This window comes from Anastrepha obliqua, unplaced genomic scaffold (assembly GCF_027943255.1).
Source record: "Anastrepha obliqua isolate idAnaObli1 unplaced genomic scaffold, idAnaObli1_1.0 ptg000005lb, whole genome shotgun sequence".
Classification (NCBI taxonomy): Eukaryota; Metazoa; Arthropoda; class Insecta; order Diptera; family Tephritidae; genus Anastrepha; species Anastrepha obliqua.
In genome coordinates, this window is record NW_026562177.1 from 2,004,633 (window position 1) to 2,025,839 (window position 21,207).

A 21,207-nucleotide genomic window follows, 5' to 3' on the forward strand; every position below is an offset into this window, starting at 1 on the left:
TGTGGTCTGCTACTGGAAAGATGAACCGTGCGTCAGCTCAGCGAGCGCTGGCCTAGTGCGCAAACGAACAAAGTCGCGATATCCTCCTGGCCGTGGGTAGTTCGGGGGTGCTCGAGAGAACTTCTGCGGCTAACAAAAACGCAGCTCTCGAATTTAGTAGGTGTTCTTATAGGGCACTGTCTGTTAGGTGTCCATGTGGTGAGGCTTGGCATTGCTTCACGCCCTGCAAAAGCTGTTTGGAAAACGAGGTGAAGTCATCTCAGCACCTTCTTCTCAGCTGCCCTGCTCTTTTCGGGCTAAGGTTTGAACATCTGGGCTCTCACTTTTTCGTTACACCAGCGGATATTGTGGATTTAAATATCTCTCATCTTGTGAAATTCATCAGAAGCTTGAAGCGGTTAACACAAACGTAAATCGTAAAAGTGCTGGTCATCATACTCAACTCCTGTAATCCAAGCCCTGGACTCTGTATGTCTCCTCCGCCTTTCATGTTCCACTTCCCTCGCCCTTTATGATATCACAACGGAGAAGTTTTAATTTTCGTCTAATGGGCCCCTCGCAAGGGCAGCCATTTAACCTAACCTACCGAAACTTGTCGAAACACAAAAAATAAGTTTTAATGATTTCTGTGATTTCTAATATCCAAAAATTTGATTTAAATCACTAAAGGAGAAATAACTCCGAAAAGTTAAATTTGCGCCGACTAGATGGTACTCCCAACAGAGAAATTTGAAGATCGCAAAGGGTTAAATTGAAAAAGAATCTAAATATTTTTATTTTCATAAGCCACTACTATTTCTTCGCACAGAGTTGTATGTACGTGCGTGCTCGTGAACCAGCTCCTAATTTTGATATCTAAATGTTGAATTGCAATAGGCGCTCATGAAAGCACTTTGCGAAAATATCATTTTACCTCACTATTCTTCAATGTACTTACATATGCACATGCATAGACACACACACATTTATAGGATACGTACATGTATATGATTTATTAGCAACAGTAATTGACAACGACGATTGAAGCTGATACAAAAGCATAGCAAAAGAAAGCAAAGTCAAGTGAACAGATATGATGCGAAGAGGCGGGCGTTGGCTGCTGAAGGCACAATGGCACGAGCCATTTTTCCTATAGAGGTCTTGCTAAGCGAACAAAAACAACAACAACCACTACGAGAGTGCCATAAAACAGCTTTAGCAGGAAAATTCTTGGGCGTGAAGAAGATATATCATACAGATATGCCTGTGCGTAGGTGGGTATGCCGATATGCCAGAAGAGTTACAAAAAGCGAGAGAGACATCGGATAAAAGAAGTGTACTTGTGTGGGTGTGTGTGTTAATGGCAGAAAAACGGCATCTTTGCATGTATATGTATTTGCGCAATTTGTTGAATAACAACAATGGCAGCAGAGCAAATAACTAAAGCCGCTTGTTTATTTTTAGCTTAACGCGTGTTAATGAAATGAGCGTAAACAGCTCAACACAAATAAATCATACGTGTAAAGGATTTTTCAATAGGGGCACACACATTTTTGATTTTGAATAAAAGAGGAGCTCACATATGTTTTTCAATACAGCAATGCCAAATTTTATTAATTTTTTAATTTTATTTATTTATTGAATCACAAATAACAGAAAGTCGTTACCTTAATAATATTAAGTTTGAATAACCTTAAACTTCGGTAGACACACTGAGGTGTGAGCCACCCCTCAAAATGTTTAATGGGTTGTGGTTTGTTTATTTCTACTACTATTTCTGTTATTACTAACATTCGTTAGCTGTATTTTAGTATTTTAGCAAAGCCGATTTTACTCTTTGAATTCATGCAGTAAGTCCTCAGTAGTGCACCTTTTAGGAAGATCTAGAAAAGAACTAACGGGTGATTATTTAGAAAATAGATCTTTTTAAACAGTTGGCTTAAACAGCTGACGCACGTTTCGTGTTTTGTTTCACTGTCAAACATCTTCAGTTTGGTCTATAATTTACAAATGAACAACGCTTGCAAATCACTGAATTTTATCATAAAATCGCGTGTTCTGTTAACCCATTTTCTACCGCCGTTGCGTTTTCGCAACAGCAACTTTGAACCTTTGCGGCTACAGTAAAAAAAAGATATCTCTAAAATGTTATATTTTATATTGTAATTTGGACTTTGGACTTTTGACTTTATAACTATGCTCTAAGATTTTTTGTGTGCGGATTTCTTCCAAATTAGGACAAGTGTAGAAAAAGTGTACAAATTAATACCTTTTTCATAAAACTGTTTGAGAACTAAAAATAGTTTTTTTTACGTTTTCTACTAGTTTCTTAAAAACAAGATATGAAATAATCACATTATCATACCAGCTGCTAATGCATCTGAAGTTTTCTTGCAAAAATAAACTCTTAAAAACAGGTGTTGCGAAAACGCAACGCTGGTTGAAACGACTCATATGACTTCAACGTTTTGATGACATTATTTTTGGCGGGAAAATTGATGTTTATGTCATTTTCATATGGCAATTTGTACCATAAGTGCCATTAATTTTATTTGTGCAAGTAAAAATACATTAAGAAGTATTTCGTTGAAAGCTTTTATCGTTCTGGTAAGACTAATGTGCTCTTGATATTTTTTGTCAAAATTTTGTACCCTTACTTAATTCTTTATTGAAGAGTAATGGATCGTCGACGTTTTTTAACCATTGGGGAAATAGAATCCTACATAAATTCTTCGAGCAGTGAGGATGAAGGCGAAGTAGTTTCAGCTAAACGAATGAAAATTGTTAATCCTATTTCGAAAAAAATAACTTCTGTCGTATATATTCCACCAGCAGATGTTGATGCTGTAAGTGACGAAGAACTTATTGACGATAATGAGATGATAACAGAGGTACCAGCTATGACGGATGTTTGTGGAGAGTTGGTGGTCGAACATGAATCAGATGTGGAAGATTTTGCGTCGCCGCCGTCATGCTTAGTTGGAATACTTGATGATGGACCATCCTGTTGTGCAAAAACAACTAGGTACACAGCAGAAAAAGTTTTCGGTACACCAAACTGAAAAAAACCAAACGAATTGATTTTAAATTTGGACGCCCTGACGAATCAGGTGTGGAATCTTTAAAAAGCAATATTGTTGATTCTATGAGTGAGTATTTTATTCCTTTGATAATTTTTGGCTCATAAAATTTTTCATTCAGGTGGCAAAACACCATTTGAATTGTTTCTGCAGTTCTTCGACGAAGAAATAATGGAAATGCTGGTCGTGAATACAAATATGTATGCTCACCAAAATAATATCGTAGTGGATATTAGCAAACAACAGATATATCGTTTCATCGGAATTTTGATACTAAGTGGTTATCATAAAGTACCTCACGTTGAACATTATTGGAGTACACAGCAAACACTTGGTATACCTATAGTAAAGCAAGCTCCATCACGTAATAACTTCCAGTTGATCAAAAGAATATTTCATTTAATGGACAATTATGGCATTGATGCCACAGACAGATTTGCTAACGTTCGTCCACTTATTGATGCACTGAATCGTAAGTACCTGCAGCTTGGAGTTTTTGAAACGTTTCAGTTAATTGATGATCAACTGATACCATATTTTGGTCCACATTGATAATGCCGTAGCTAACTATCGCGTTGGTATTCGTGGAAAAAAATTGTGGTGGCCGTTATGGAGTAATTCAGTCAATAGTACCACTGTTAACGCATGGAAAATTCATTGCCTAATTTGTAAGGCAGAAGGAACTCGCCATATGTCTCAAATTTCTTTTAAAACTGAAATTGCAGAATCTTTACTTCTATATTGTGAAGAAGTTTCTGATGAAATAAGTGATTCATCAGACATCGAAGAAGCAGACAGACCAGTCCATTTACCTCGCATAAATGTTCGTGATCATGTCGTATGGAAACCTCCAGGCAACAAACCTAAAAGATGTGCTGTGTCACTCACAAACTGTTTATGAATGCAAAAAATGGAATTTGAGATTACATCCAAAATGTTTTGATGAATACCATACAGATTTAGGAAACAAGAAAAAATTATGTTTTTTTAAATATTGCAAAACTATTACATTGTAAACTTAACAAAATACAACTATGTTAATAAAGAGAATTCAAAAAAATACCCAACTACAACTCTGCGTAAGTTATATTATTTCTATGAATAAGATCACAGTGTTTCAACCAGCGTTGCGTTTTCGCAACAGTCTGTCCTGGTGCATTCGGAAGACCTATCGGTCTGAAAATTTGTAAAGGTGATCAGGAGTCCTTTAATACCAATCATACAAAATTTAACGCAATTATCTACACTTAATCTATTACCGGTAGAAGATGGGTTAAGAAAGTTTAAGATCCACTTTTTTATCGAAAAATTGTGTTCCGCGACGAAGCTCATTTTTAGATCAATGGGTATGTAAATAAGCAGAATTGTCGATTTTGCAGTGAAGATAAGCCAGAAGAATTGCAAGAGCTACCAATGTATCCAGAAAAGGTCACAGTTTGGTGCGGTTTATGAGGTGGAGGTAGCATTGGTGCGTACTTCTTCAAAGATGCTGTGAATCGTAACGTAACTGTGAATGGTGAGCGCTACCGTGAAATGATATCCAACTTTTTTTTGCCTAAAATGCAAGAGCTTGACTTGCATGACATGTGGTTTCAGCAAGACGGTGCCCCATGCCACACCGCACGCGTAATAACGGACTTGTTGAGGGGCGAGTTCGGTGAACATTTTATTTCACGTTCGGGACCTGTCAATTGGCCACCCAGATCGTGCGATATAACGCATTTAGATTATTTTTTGTGGGACTATGTTAAAGTTCATGTCTATTCAGACAAGCCTGCTTCCATTAACGCAATGGAAGGCAACATTAAAGCATTTATATGTGAGATACCGGCCGAAACATTGGAAAGAGTATGCCGAAATTGGACTAAGCGGATGGACCATTTGAAGCGCAGTCGCGGTCAACATTTGCATGAAATAATCTTCAAACATTAAATTATATAGACTGTACTATCGATTTAAATAAAAATTTCATGCATTTTTCTGAATTTTACGTGTGTTTTTTTGAAAAACTTTCCTATAGCTCTTAAAAAATCACCCTTTAGAAAAGAACTAGAAAAAAAACGAATTTCTCCGTAAATTGACAAAAATTGAATTCTTAATTAGGAGTTTTTTTTTCTTGCTCACTCCACTCGGTAGCATAGGGCCTCGACAAGACTCAGTCTTGCTTTTGAAAATTTTGTTTAGCCTTCTGACAGGATAGGTGATTAGCCTGCCGCTACCAGTCCTAAGTGGTGGGAATGCCCACCTGTCGTTGCTTATTAACAACGCCTTCTTACTGCTTGGAGCGCCATCTGTGTTTGACATTTTTTTGGCAGAAGGATCGCACAGATGGTTGAGGACTTCGCTAAATTTGGTGTGTCTGCGCTATTACCGCGATTGCCCGCTTCCTCTTGCAGGCGCCACTGATGCATTGTTTAATTGTGTGTTTTTCTTTGTTTTTGCTTGTTTTAGCAGCCACAATGCAAATTATGCGCTGACTATTGTGCGGTAGTAAGGATGAAAAGAATAAGTTTTGGCTTCAGGGAATTAATGTCTTTTTTTTTTGTTTTAGGACCAGCGAAAGTAGGTAAATTTGGAAAAGTGCGAGTACCGTGCTTTACGTGGAATTCGAACCCACAACCTCTGGTATGGCAGGCTAGTGCACTTACGCTAGACCACCCAGGCCGCTGTATAAGGAGTATGATATGAAATGTGTCTGTTTGGATAAACTTTTACACAGAAACTACGTTCCAAGCTTCGAAAAAGGTTTATAATAGATTCATCTGTTCCCAATATTCCATCCGCCCTTTTCTTCGGTGACAAAGCTGCTAATATTCTTGCTGATGCCGCTAAACTCTTTGTTGAGTTCTGGAAGTCCAATTTTGCAGTGATGAAAACGTTTCAATCGATATACAACCATCTACTGACTTCGACAAGTTACTATTGTTCACTGAAGATGTCTTCAGAGACATTACTCGACTTAAACCCTCCTCAAGCAGTGATATTGACGGTTTGCCTGCGGTGTAATTTAGGAAGTGTGATTCTTTAATATACTCTCTGTTGTTAACCTTTTCCCTAGAAATTCGCTTTCATTTCACTTATTTTCAAGAGTGGTAATAAAAGTGATATTGGTAACTGCAGGCCTGTTTCAAAGCTTTCCGCCACTGCAAGGCACGCATCATCAAGACAAATTACTTTCAGCTTTCAGGAACATGCCGCGTCCGGAGCAGCGAGGCTTCTTTCCGGCCCGCTCAACAGTGTCTAATCTAACCGTCTTTTCGGATGATTGTAGCGCTGCCTTTCAATCCGGTACCTAGTACAACACCGTTTATACCGACTTCTCGAAAGCCTTTGATCGGATTTCCCATATAATATTTCGCCGTTGCTTGGTTGTCGTGGACAATGTTAAGCCTCTTCCTTTCGTTGCTTACTATGGGGTTCCGCAAGGTACTATTCTTGGCCCACTCTGTTTTGCTCTGTTTGTGGATGATATTTACTCGTGCTTCCCGTCAGGAAGACTCCTGCTTTATGCAGGCGACGTTATGATTTATTTGGCGCTCATGAGCTCTCTCGATTCTGAATTGATGCAAATTGATTTACATAATTTCAGTAACTGTTGTATGAATAATCGCCGGTGTTTCCAAACTACCTCTCTAAACGTCCCACTCTTATTGACACCTCTCATCACTTATCTAGCACGCCCCTGTCACGTGTAAATGAAATTAAAGGCTTGGGTGTAATATATGGTTTTCCAAACATAGGTGTTATTTTGATATTCAAATAAAAATGTCATTTTTTAATATAAATCATCGGATGTTTATTTCATTATAAAGAGAAAGGTGTGTCGTTAATAGTGATAAATAACATCAGGCAAATGACCACCATGACCACCTTTACAGGACAATATCCTTTTCATGAAATTTTCCATAACGGAATTGCAAAGTTGCTGCCCTATGTCCTCGATAGCCTTACGAATTCCATCTTTGAGGTCTTGAATTGACCCTGGGCTGTTGGCGTAGACCTTTCTTTCACGTGGCCCCAAAGAAAAAAGTCGCAAGATGTTAAATCACAAGATCTCGGTGGCCAATTGTTATCACCTCTCTCGAAGATAACACGGTCCGGAAGCTTTTCCCGTAAAAGATCAATGGTTTCGTTGAGTGTGTGGCACGTAGCGCCCTCTTGTTGAAAATAAACGTTGTCCAGATCAATACCATACAACTCCGGCCATAAAAGTCATTATTATCCTCTCCATAGCACTAGATAACACCTGTTATTGGAAAACCCTTTACAAGGAAAAGGAATAGTTAATTTAATTGCGCAATTGGCTGCTGGTAATAATCAGTTGGAGGATATAAGTAAACGACATTTGGTTGGTTGGTTGGTTTGAGTCGTGATTCTTCCAGAATCCAACTAGCGCTTCAGCACCATTTTGTTGCCACATCCTCGTTACCAACTTGTTTAACAGTTATTTACGGCATGACTAACCCTAACTAAAGGAACCTTATAAGGCTGTCAACGTCTAAGCCAGACAGTTGTTTGAGACTTTCAAACAGCGGTTGGCCCAGGATTAACATTCTGTCCTTCCATAGAGCAGGGCATTCACAGAGAAAATGGAAGATTGTTTCCTTTTTCTCCGGTTGTTTGCAACTGTGACAGTATGTATTGTAAGGGATACCCATTTTGGCTGCTTATTCTCCGATAGACCAAAAGCCAGTTATGAGTGCCGTTAGCCTCCAGGCGTCCCGCCGTTTCATGCTTATCAGTATCGACGATTGCTTGAGGTTGTAGGTGGGCCATAACGTTCTGCTAATTTTGCATTTCGTCTGGTCTTTCCATCTACAATTCGCGATTCGGAAATATTTTAGGGAAATTGCATTCCTGACTACACCCAATGGTGTGAATAGCGATTCTGCAAGAGCATTATTTATGACTGATCTCCCTCTTGCCAGTTCATCTGCTTTTTTGTTACCTTCAATATTCCGATGACCCGGGACCCATTTTAAGGTAACATTATGGTTTTCAAGGTGGAAAGCCTAATCCTGTTTTGTTACACCACCATAGAGGTCGTTGTAGCTGAATCCAGTGCCTGGATTGCTGCTTGACTATCCGAAAGAATAGCGATTTTGCCCTTAAAAGAGAAATGTGCGATTAGCAGCCTACAGGCTTCCCAATTGCCAGTACTTCCGCCTGGAAGACACTGCTGGTATTAGGGAGACGCACAGATTTCTCAATTTTAAGTCTGTGAGAATATATACCAGCTCCAACACCACAATCCATTTTAGAACCATCTGTATAGACTGTAGTGTCGAAGTAGTTTAGTGAGAATGCCTTATTCTATTCTTCCTTAAATGGAAAGAGAGTGGCAAAATTCCTATTGAGTGTTACCTGAGCTTGTCGCAATAATAGACTGGCGCGATAATAAGTTTTGTCTTTCCAGTGATCCGCTTCATTTAGCTTAAATGCACTCATGGCTGTCGTCTTCTTAATGTGTAGGTCTATTGGAATAACGGGTGTCAGTGCATTGAGAGCCTCTCTAGGGCATGATCTGATTGCACCGACCGTTATTGCACAGGCTGATCTTTGTATTCTGCCGAGTAATTTGGTATTGTCATCTCTCCCTAGAGCTTCCCATCAAACTACCGAACCATACGATAAAATTGGTCGTATAACCGCCTTATAATATTTGGTAGGGTAAAGATTGATACCGACGTTTACTGAGGTTTCAAAAAATTATGCGAAATTCGATATTACATTTTGTAATAAGTAATAAGCAGACAAAGCGTTTATGGATACACGCTTTTTTCTCTTATATGAATGTTTAACAAAAATTAATAATATTTAAAAAAAATTATATTAGAATTATGTCTAAAAAACTGTTTTATTTACCGGCATCGATTTCATTTAGTTTTTACTTTCACGTTTCTCTTTACATTCGTAAAAATAATTATCTATGGTATAACACGGAAAACAAAGGGTTGTATGTAAAAAAGTATGGTAATAATCTAGAATTATTTTATAATCTTAAATTTCGAGAGAGAAATTTTGTATGGGTAATATCGCTTTTACGAATTAATTGTAATTACGAATTCGAAGTTAAGCACGAAAAAGTCGATAATCTACTCATAAGTCGAGAATGTTAGAAAAAACTTGAAGAGGTCATCTTGGAGATCCTTGTTTTACACTATATTTTCTGGTCATTTGATCTGTTATATCTCACCCATATTTAGTCGTATTATAAAATACAACCATTTCTGGTAATTTTCTATGTATTTTTTCTTCAATGTTGGCTGAATTTTGTTTTATATTCAGTAGAAATACTTTTTTTAAATGACTTACTTTTATATACCATCAAATTACAATTATCGGATTTATACGTTTCAGATGCAAATCCCGGTTAATTACCTTTTTTTTGCTTAGCCAGTTTCAGCAATTCTCTTTTATTTCCATGAATTGTTCTAACTAAAGCAGTCCGTTTTTCCAATAATTTTGATGTCAGTGATGTGCTAGTAAAAAAGTAAGCAGTCGTCAATAAATGGTTGACTCTCTCAAAGGAATTGAGGACCGGAAATCTTAATTTTTTTAAATTTAAGGAAAAGTGGCCGCTTAAAGTATCCAAATACATGATTCGGGGACGTTTATGTGCAAAACACCTCAATTTCCAGAGCACATGGAAAAAAGACTTGGACTAAGGCAAATTCAGAAAGGAATTCGAAAAAAGTAGTATTCGCGGATAAATGCATACGTCGCTCTTAGTGTACAGCTGATAATCGACGAACTGTTAAGCATTCAGTTAAAATTCATGTTTGGGGCAGCTTCTCCAAAATAGAATTTGACTACTTATTTGTTTATAAAATGTAAATTTTTTAAAAAGCATTCTTACCGTCCTCTGCGAAGATGTTTGGTAGAACTACGTAAACTCGAATTTTACAAGACGAGAACGATTCCAAGCATCGAAGCGCAAAGTGTGTGGGAGGAAACACACCTCCTCCTATTTTGTGGGTGCGTCTTGATGTTGTTCCACAAATGGAAGGACCTATGGTTTTAAGCTGACTCCGAGCGGCAGATATTTTTTTTATGCGGAGCTTTTTCAAGTCAGAATTCACTCGGAGGTTTGCCACTGCGTGCCGAGGTGCGACCACTATTAGAAAAAACCTTTCTATAATTTTGGTGTTTCATTTTATCACTGCGAAATTCACGAACGAGCACCATCGATTACTAACGAACCCACAAATGAATAGGAAGAACCTTCATCCAGAACAGCTTCAGATTTGTGGCGGGGGAGGTCATCCTTTATCCATTTTAGGAGAATAAAGTGAGGCCTTCTAGAGAGTCTATTGCATTTGAAGATCTGAAAATTACCGTTACGTTACAGTCAAGGGAGGTCGCTATCGTGCCATGCTAGAAAACTGTTTTTGGCCAGTGTTGAACGTACGTAAATTCTGTAATATATGGTACCAAAAAGATGTCATACTGTTGGTCAACTAATTTTGACATTAAATGGGAAGTTCGTTAATCGCACAATCTCGGAAAGACAGCCCTAGCTTAAATAATTTAACAACATCGGATCTTGTTTTATGAGGTCCCATTAGGTCACAAGATTATATGCCTACAAGCATAACTACAGCTTAAAGTAACTCAGGAACAATAACGAGTGCAAAATTGCCCAAACTCGGGCAGTTATGTGTGAATGAGTGATGGAAGATTTACTCCAAATAATCCATCACTGTAACTGTGCTACTGGTGGTAAAAGTAATAATACGTCAAGTAAAAGGTACTGAGCGAGTTTTTTTTCCTCATCTTGGCGATGGAATCTACTGAAGAACTAATAGAATTTTTAATTTTTATCTTTATTTCAGAACACCATAGCACACAACTGGCTTTAACAAACACAAAGCTACCAAATAAATATTTCAATTGGAAGCATAAAATCAAAAATTCCGCCAACGCTCAGAATTTTGCACAAAAACTGGTATCTTTGATTGAGAAAAAATGTATAAAGAATCTAAAATTCACCAATGCGTTGTTACGGGTATAACCACAAATATCAAAGATTACTGTTTGAAAATACTTGTAGCCCCATACTCTGAGTTTGCGAAGTATTGAAAAATATATATAATACAATATTTATATCTACATAAAGCGTTTACTGAAATTTTCTTATTGATCTTTAACACTAGAAGGGTCGCGTATCTAACTATACCTTTAAAGACCGCAGCCGTCAATTTGACGGTATTAGAGATTCAATCAGAATGCACATGAAATTATTGTATATTTCGCTTTGAAATTAAACAAAAATATTTAAAATTTTATTTTTATTAGTAGTTACAAATTAAGGATAGCACTTAAGTCGAGTAACATTTGTAACAAATAATATTATTTTTAAATCTATACATTTACCACAAACAGCTTTTTTACATATTGTGCAGTTTTCACACGTTCTATTTTTCTTACAATTATGATTGGCTTGACATTGCCGCCTCTTATTGTTTGTAGTAGATTGAGCTTATAGCTGCTAAATCAAGTATATTGTAAAAAACATGAACGGGCCATCTTCGTGTTCCAGCTCTTACGGTGTACTTTCGTACCATTTGGTCAATGATGTCAACACCAAACTTCGTTTTATTATAAAATTTTACTGTCTCGGGAAGCTTTTTTCGATCAACTCCTATGCTCACATTTGGGTACAAAGTACTCAAAATAATAACATTTTTTCCTGGTTTTCCTTGATAGACAGTAAGAGTTGTATTAGTCTCTGATTTCAGTATAAACGATTCATATCGTGTGGTACGAATATTTTTACAAATTGGTGGTACTTCTCGTCTTGCACGCCGAATTGTTCCAACAATACTAGTCCTTTCGACCATTAGTTTTTTAGCCAGATTTATCGACGTGAAAAAGTTATCAGTGGTAACGTTTCGCCCTTTTTTGAAATAGGGTTGTACTAGTTTCAAAACCACATGTTCGGGTAATGAAATATCGTTCGGACGGTTTTCGTCTTTTCCTAGATAAGGGAGTCCACCACATAGATACATACTCTCGACATCCACCAGCAGCCAGAACTTTATGCCAAATTTATCCGGTTTGTTTGCAATATATTGTAAAAATGGACAGCGAGTTTTTGATGGAAACAACTGCTCATCGACTGTCAAATTTTCTCCAGGAATGTAACACATTTGACAATTATCTATAAATTTCTTCCATATGTCAAAAATCATTGCAAATTTATCATTAGCTAAACGAACAGAACGCGTGCTTCTCATATCAAATCGTAAGTATTTTTTGATTTCCTTGTATCTATTTTTACTCATAGTCTTATTGAAAATGGGTGGCCCCCAATCTTCAGACCACAAGATGTCCTAATCAATGTGGTTCATGTTGTAGGCTCCACGAGCATAAATCAAAGCAATAAAGGCATCTAGTTCGTCTAGAGATAAGTTCCAAGTTTCATTTTGACTCTTGTCATGTGCTTCCTTTTCAGTACATTCTTTTATACGTCGAAGAATGTACTCATCAATCAAAAGCCTCCACGCAGAAATTGGTTTGTCATTTTCAATATATCGCTTGGCGTATGGGGTAGGTCCTGAGATTTCTCTTAGTATATTGTGCTGACTGCAACGTCCTACTTCAAAAGCGTTCGGCGAAATACAAGTCCATTCTGTGCCGTCACTTGCTATCTGTAGTATACCGACTTCTGGCCCCGAAGTTGTCCTAGATGAACGTCCACCGCGCCCTGTTCGTCCGCCCCTAATTGATCTACGAGAAACCCCTCGACCTCTGCGCAAATTTACAGTAAAAGTGTTACCTGTATCAGGGAAATCTGCTTCGGAGTCGTCTGGTGAAGAAGTGACCTGCTCCGGCTGAAATTCTGCATGAAGGTTTTCAGAGAGATTCATTGATAAATCGTCAAAACTCTCATCACCTGATACATCTTCTTGTGTATCACACAATCGCGACAGTTCGTGTTGTATTTGGGAAGTAGTGAGACAGCGATGCATTTTTATAACCCACTAAAATATACCAACGTTTACAGTGTATGGAAAAGAAGCCAAGCAATAAGAACTTACACAGAGTTCAAATACGAAATCACGACTGCGCACTAAAATACACCAACGACTACTGAATGCGTTTTTCTCATTTTTTAGGTTTTTACTCTCTTCTTCCCAAGGTGGATTTAATAAGGTGACAGCATTCACCCAGCTGAATTTTTCGCCGTAGGTATGGCTTACGTCAAAATGATATGCTTTGTTTGTATGTATTGGTATGTTTACATTCGTATGTTTACATTTGCTTGCTGATTTTGACATGATGCTTGCACCAAACGCAACAACAAATACATGTAGGGTTTTACTTATATGTGTTTGCTGTCACCTCTAATAAATTCGCCTTGCTTCTTCCTATTTCTCCGATTCCAATTGAACACCTGTTTTGCTCTCTTTCTCGCTCTCAATTTTGTCGGTTTGCATTGAATGCAACAACAATTTCTGTCAGTCTGCATAACAACGACTAAGTTTAATGTAAACAAGCAAGGCAATAACAAATTACACAGAATTCAAATTTGAAATTAAACGGATACTTAGTTCGTAGAAAGCATTGTTTTCTACTATTATCGCTGCCGTCAAATTGACGGTATGCGGTCTTATTAGGTATTTCTAAAGGAATTTCATAAACCACATACATATATACTAAAAGTTTTCTATAGCTATTTGAGCAATCAATAACAAATTAGGAAAAGTCATAAAATATGAAAATTAACAAAAACATATTTTGTAAAATATTTAAGAATGAAATCGTGATGCCGTCAAATTGACGGCTTTGGTCTTTCTAGTGTTAAAAAGTTAACAAGCAACTTCAAAATTATATCAAACAAACTTTTTTTGTTTACTGTATATAATATTTTGCTTTTCCAAAAAAAGAAATACGAAAATCACTTCTTCTGAACAGGAAATTACAATTCATTACTTCCGGTTTTCCCTACGAGAATGCAACATACTTGTATATATACAGTAAATGTCAATGGGCGCCCATACAGCTCATCACCGTTGTGGCACCAACAGACATGTGGTAAAAGTTGCTATAGAATTTTTTTTTGCGAAAATCAGTGAAATATTGATACATTTTCCGAAGTGGGTGGTAGCATGAAAATCGATTATCTTTATTCATTCGGGTTGGCAGTTGGCCTAATTTACCCACGCATTCTCGATAAGTGAAAAGTAAATGAAAGAAAGGCGCATAAGACAAACATATATTATATGAATTGCAGCTGTATTGGTTAAACCAAAGAATAAAGAAAACATTTATGAAATAATAAAAAAATATCCAAGTTGCTTCTAAATACCCAAAATTGAGTGTATCACACCATTGTTTGCTAAGGTGAAGGTTAAAAGGATTGCAAAAAGTGATTTCAGCAGGAAGTTAAAGAAATAAGCAGGAGGATGGTATAGTAAATGGTTATGGTAATAGAAAATCACATAAATATTGCAAGCACCGAATACTTCGACCAGGTGTATTCTTAAAAGTAAACTAACATTAGAAAAACTCAGTTTATTCTACTACTGCCTTCATAAGAAAAGGCAAACAAACCAATTGCACAGAGCGACAACCAAATTTAGTATTGCATTAAATCAATTGCAAGTGCTCGTTTTAGTTGTCAATAATAATAGGTTAAGAGCTTTTTCGGGTCTAGTTTAAATAAGGAACTGAATTCCGGCCCACTACTTATTGCTTAATTGGGTTAAATTAGAGTGTTTGAGAGAAAGATTCTGCAGAATATTTTTGGACATTTTCACGTTGATGACGGCGAGTATCGTAGACGATGGAGCTATACTGCATAGCGAATAAAGATTCAGTGGCTTCTTTGACTGAGTCATGTCGTCCGACGGATTTCAAACGCTCCGGCTCTGAAAGTATTCGATGGGGTACGAGCTGGTGCTAGCAGAGGAGAAAAAAGGCGACATCTGCGTTGGAAAGATCAGGAGGAGCAGGGCTTGGCTTCACTTGGTGTGTCCAATTGGTGCCGGTTATCACGAGAAAGGAACGACTGGCGCGCTTTGTTAAACTCATCCAAAATCACGTAAAGGGTTTTCCCGTCAATCCCCAGCGCACAACCAGCTATCGGTTTTTTAGTCATCGATATAAAACTCAGGGAGGTGGTCATCACAAGACTGCAAAGTCATGTGAAATGGTTCAAAAAGTGAAGAAGCGACTTGAGCGAAATCCCCAACGAAGTGCCAATCAAATGACGAAAGAACTGCAAATATCATCCGCCGCATACTGAAAAATTATCTCAAAGTCAAGCTTTGCAAGACCCAAAAGGCGCCTGATCTCGCACCAAAGCAGCAACAAGTCAGACTTGATAGATCGAAGGAGTTGTTTCGCTTGGCCGAAAGCGTTAAATTTCTGAACATAGTCTTTTCTGACGGAAAAATTTTTCAAATTGAGTAATTCGAAAATTCCCAAAACGATAGGGTTTATTTGACCAACCATTCATACGAGAATTTGAGTCATCGATTGGCCACCAGGAGGCTGCATCCGCCATAGGTAAAGGTTGGAGCCACTTTCACCGCAGATGGGCGCTCTCCAATCATTTTCATCGAGCCTGGCAACAAGATAAATGCGAAATACTATCGGGCAAGTATTCTGGAGGTTGCTTTGAAGCTGTGAGCAGACAAACGTTTTGGTGGCAGACCATGGACGTTTCAACAGGACTCGTCTCACAAAGCTCGAGTGAACCAATAATGGGTAAAACACAACGTTTCAAACTTTATAACATCCACACAACGGCTCTCAAATTCACTGGACGCGAATCTGATGGATTATTCTCTTTAGGTCATTTTGGAGAGGAAGCGCCGAACTAAAAGATTCACCAGTTCACGAGACGCTGAAAAAAGCCATTGTCAGCGAGTGAGCCAAAATACCTGCAAGTCACATTCGGGCAGCTTGCGATTCATTTCTGGACCATCTCAAGGCCATAGTCAAGGCAAAAGGTGGTCATATCGAGCAAAAGTAAACGGGTTCTTAATTTTTTACTATTTTCACATATTTTTACCTTGAATTGAATAAAAAAAATTTTCCAAACAAAATTTTTGGTCATTCTGGTTACACTTCGAGTGCTGGACTCTGAATCTATTCAAAGGCGGTTATCATCTAAATGCCTTAAAATACTTTTGCGCCAGTAAATCGACTTCAAAAGGGATTGTCATCTTTAGAATTGCGGCAGCTCTTTTTTGCGTCTGTGTAGGATTCGTGAAATACTTTATTCACTAAATTCGTCTAAGGGAGATAAATTGAGATTTTAGATTTCTCACTTTTTCTGGCCATACAAGTAAACTATTTTTTTTTTTCAACATGTTTTTAAATATTATTATAAAGGGTGGTTAAGTTGCAAGGGCCGGTGTTGATTTTGTATAAAATACTATGTTTCTAAAAACTTATTATCATTTTTCTTTATTATGATAATACTGGTATAGCTCAATTATGAATGGAACAAAACATTGGCAAAATGGCCGCCGCGGCCTCGGCGGCACACCTCCATCCGATGGTCCAAATTTTCGATGACGCCGAGGCATAATTGAGGTTCTATGCCGTTAATGTGCCGAATTATCTCATCCTTTAACTCTTGAATTGTTGCCGGCTTATCGACGTACAGCTTTTCTTTCAAATAACCCCAAAGAAAGAAGTCCAACGGTGTCAAATCACATGATCTTGGCGGCCAATTGGCATCGCCGCGACGTGAGATTATGCCGCCATCAAATTTTTCGTGCAAAAGAGCCATTGTTTCGTTAGCTGTTTGTTGTGACAAGTGGCGGCGTCCTGTTGAAACTACATATCGTCCACATCCATATCTTCCCATTCGGGTAATAAAAAGTTCGTTATCATCTCACAATAGCGAACACTATTCACAGAAACCCATTTTGGAAAAAATACGGCCCAATGATGCCGTCGACCCGTAAACCGCACCAAACAGTCACTCTTTGTGGGTGCATTGGTTTTTCGGCAATCACTCTTGGATTATCATTCGCCCAAATGCGGCAATTCTGCTTACTGACGAATCCACTGAGCTGATAATGTGCCTCATCGCGAATCACGAAGTGCGCGATAAGCATTTTGATTTGAACGCCCGTTTTCATAATAAGCCTGAATAACTTTAACGCGTTGCTCGATTGTATATCTTTCCATGATTCAAATTGGGTTAGTCATAAATTGAAAAATGTTAAATGAAATGCAGAAAGAGAACTTAAAGTTTAGGTGTGGTTTACATTCAATATCGGCCCTTGAAATTTATCCCCCTTTTATTCATCAAGATCCATTATGACTTTAACCAGAAAGCAGAGCACAGGGTGGTACGCACTTACAAATTTTTTTACTGAGTTCCCAAATAATGAATACAACTTTAACGCATTCGCTGTGAAAACCCCTAAAGTACTTAAAACTTCTACATCTCCAGCTGAGTAATTCGACCATTACAAACTTTTATTCTCCTCTAATCACAATTATTTGTTATTTTTTATTTTCCTATGCACTCAGCTTTGTTTTCCTTACTTGAGCGCTTTGCCAATTCGCTGGTATGCCATTTGTCCCATCCGCAGCACAGTCCAGCTGACCTTTAACAAGTATTTTTATGCCACTAAACAATCGCTTTCCGCAGGTCATACTCCATAAATTTCACTTTGGCATCATTAATGGTACTGAAACGCAATGGCACAAGAGCAACAGCAAAGGAAAAAGCAAGGAAGTGCCGTAACAAGGCTTTTCAGCAGTCGTTTGATAGCCTCGCCAGCCAAAGTCGCTGCAGCGCTTGCCATTTCTATTGTTAAGTAGCATTAAAGGAATTAATTTCAAATATTTCTCCTGCATTGCTCTCTCACATTGGACACTTGCCCTGTTTGCTGGCAAATATTATAACGGCACATTCAGTTTTTCGCTTCTTTTTTATTTATGGTTCGAAAATTCTTTTCTACCTCATTTAACTGTGCGTTTGTTTTTTTTTTCTATGCTATCTGCGCAATTTGTGTAACATTTGTTGTTGCTTGTTTTCTTTTTACTGCTTATTCGCACACACACACACTACCACTCCACTCGAGAGTTTACAAGTTACAGCTCATAATTTTGGCAAATGGGTAAATTTACACATTATTAGGGCGTGCAATTGGATCTAATCGAATTATGAATTGCTTTTATTGCCAATGTTTTTCGTTGCAGTATTTTAGGGGCACAGTTGTATGCATTGCCAGCACGTTCCAAGTGTCTTCGGCCGTTTGCCACTTTTCACAAACAAACTTACCGCTTACCATTTGCCCCACACTGCAAAGTCTATGAGCCATTGCATGTTTTACGCGTATCGCCCCAACAACTTTCGACGCTTTTCCATTTCAACCGTTTCAACGAAACGCGAATTTTTACTATTTTCCTTCACTGTTAGCGCCAGCCTTTTGCTGCCTTTTTTAAGCCCTTGTTTGCGTTATTTTGAACATCACCCGTTTTCTGCGTATTACCACAATTTGCGGCATACACTCCGGGTCGCAGTGTCCCTATTATGCCTTCTGCAGGCCTTCCCTTCTCCCTTTCAGCAGTCTGAGTGGAGTGCGCAGCATGCGTTCAATGTCCTAAATAATCGTCTTAACTCGATTTTTCACAAATAGTTGTTGTTGATTGGGAAGCAGCGTTGCATGTTGTTGGCAAAAGGTACGCATGGTTTTTTTTTTTTGGATTTTTAGACGCACAAATTGGACAAAGTTGACGCAAATTCCTGGTTGAGAGAGGATTTCGTGCAAATTTGTTTACTTCAATTCGTTTATGTTAAGCTGATTTGTTGCTGAGTAGGCGGCGGCAGGTAAATACTAGCAAATCATGACTTATGCAATAAAGTGAACGCTGAATAAGCTTCTCCCTTTTTAGTTCATGCAACGTTGCTTATAGTTACAGATTAAAGGTAATGAAGCCGTCAGTATTGACCTACAGTAAAAGAATAAAATTTTGTTAAAGTGCGTTGTTTTAATTAGAATATTTTTTGAGCAGCTTAAAAGTTTGAACATTTTGAACTATGCGGATGGGAATCGGACAAAAAAATTGCACTTTTTAATTTTTGAATTTTCAAATATAATATATCACTAAAACGTGGTGCGTTTGATTCGCCATACCAACTTGAATATATTAAATTTAACCCCTCCGTTACACACTCGATTCTGGCTAGACCTTTTTTGACTTTGTACGTGCATTTAACATATTTCTTTTATAAAGGGTGATTAAATTTCAAGGGCCGATGTTGAATTTGAACCACACCTAAACGTCAACGACACCGTTGGACATCTTTCTTTGGGATTATTTGAAAAAAAGGTGTACGGCGATAAGCCAGTAACAATTCAAGAGCTAAAGGATGAGATACTTCAGCACATTAACGGCATAGAACCTCAATTATGCCTCATCGTCATCGAAAATTGGGACCATCGGATGGAGGTGGCCGCCACGGCCTCGGCGGCCACTTTGCCGATATTTTGTTCCATACGTAATTAAGTCATACCAATATTATCATAATAAAGAGAAATGACAATAATTTCCTAACAAAATTTGATTCAAAATCAACACCGGCCCTTTATAAACTACCTGAACTGTAATCTTATTCTGTAAAGAGGAAATAGCTCATACTTATATGCGTTGAATGAACTTGGACACTAAACAAGGTCGATGAACAGTTACTCAACTTTCTTGAGCTTAAAATTCTTTGAAAAATATTTGGTAGGCGAAAACGGCATTTGGAAAATTCGCTTCAATCACGAGCTTCAACGTCTGTACAATCACCTGAATGTTGTCACGATAATAAATCTTCACCGCCTACGATGAGCTGGTCCCATTATAGGGGTAGGTGAAGCAGACACCCACCGTAGAAAATCCAACTGGGTAAGAGGCAGAGCAAGACCAAAACTCTGATGGTTGAATAACGTAGACCGAGAAGCTGAATTAGTTGGTATACGTTGTTGGAAAACTCAAGCGAGTGATATATCAGACTGGAGGCAAATGTTACAGAAAGCCCAGATCTGGACCAAGTTCTTTGAGCTAACAATGATGGTGATGATGCTGACACCAGGAACTCGTGATTTATTGCGCTAGATTGGCTTGATAGCATCGTTTAAATATAGCGCCACTAAGAAGCATTTTTATCAACAAGCAACTAATGTCGGGCATAAAATATACTTATAAATTCAAATTTATTTAGTTGAAGGCCATATTTCACTGAAAATTTAGTGATTTTGCATATCAACTACCACTGAGTACAGAGTGTCAGTGCAATTTAGTGATAGTGCGAAAAAGCTCAACCGCGTCAATTATTAAGTTTTTTATAGAAAATTTCATAAAAAAATAAAAATTACAAAAAATACAAAGTGAAGTCCAAAATAAACAAGACTGAGCTAAAATTAGAAACGACAGGAGCTTTGTTATGATAACTTCGAGTTTATTTATTCAAAATATTCCCCTCTGGCCTCAATTTGTGCGATCTAACAGCTTTTCGAAAGAATGTTTCTGGTCATTGACCGGAATCCGGAATGTCTTTCAGGATGTCGGTACAAGGCTTTTGGAGGGCCTCTACGGACCAAAACATTTTCCTTTCATGGCTAAATCCAATTTTTCGAACAGAAGGAAGTCACAGGGAGAAGTATCAGGCGAATACGGTGAGTGATTGAGGGTTAAAATGCGATTGCTAGTCAAAAAATCAGTCAAAAGAGTGGATCGATGAGATGGTGCATTACCATGCAATAAGCGCCAGCTTCCTCCTTCGCGGTATTCGGGGCGAATTCGACAAATTCGATGCAAAAACGCACAAGATAGAAAATTGCAGTGACGGTTTGGCCCATTGGCACGAACTCCTTGTGGGCAATTCCCTTAGAATCGTAAAAACAAATGAGCGTCGACTTGACTTCTCCAAACGCGATTTTTTGGATGGTGGCTCGTCTGGGGCCTTCCATTCGGCAATTTTGCGCTTAGTTTCAGGTTCGCGTAAGCCCAAATGATTAGTTAAAAAGCGATAAATCGATATTTGGGAGATACTCAACTCCGATTCTATGAATTTCAACTAAGATTTCTCTTCATTATTGATAAATTTACGAACAATTTCGATGGAGTTTTCGGTGATTACTGGTTGTGGGCGACATGTAGTTCATTGTCGTTTATGTCCTCA

At 38.0% G+C, this 21,207-nt stretch overlaps 1 protein-coding gene across 1 annotated transcript; it reads left to right on the forward strand.

The window, feature by feature from the left end:
• The first annotated feature begins 2,657 nt into the window (after nt 1-2,657).
• On the forward strand, nt 2,658-3,611 carry LOC129251138 (piggyBac transposable element-derived protein 3-like). The gene is made up of 2 exons (XM_054890512.1): nt 2,658-3,027; nt 3,181-3,611. The coding sequence occupies exons 1-2, from the start codon at nt 2,658-2,660 to the stop codon at nt 3,609-3,611; spliced, it is 801 nt and encodes a 266-aa protein (XP_054746487.1).
• Nucleotides 3,612-21,207: the final 17,596 nt, after the last annotated feature.

Bases quoted from the DNA above. Each gene is read 5' to 3' on its own strand.
- LOC129251138 (XM_054890512.1), top strand. From the start codon at position 2,658: ATGGATCGTCGACGTTTTTTAACCATTGGGGAAATAGAATCCTACATA. The intron at 3,028-3,180 runs GTACACCAAACT...TTTTTCATTCAG, and splicing joins CACAGCAGAAAAAGTTTTCG to GTGGCAAAACACCATTTGAA.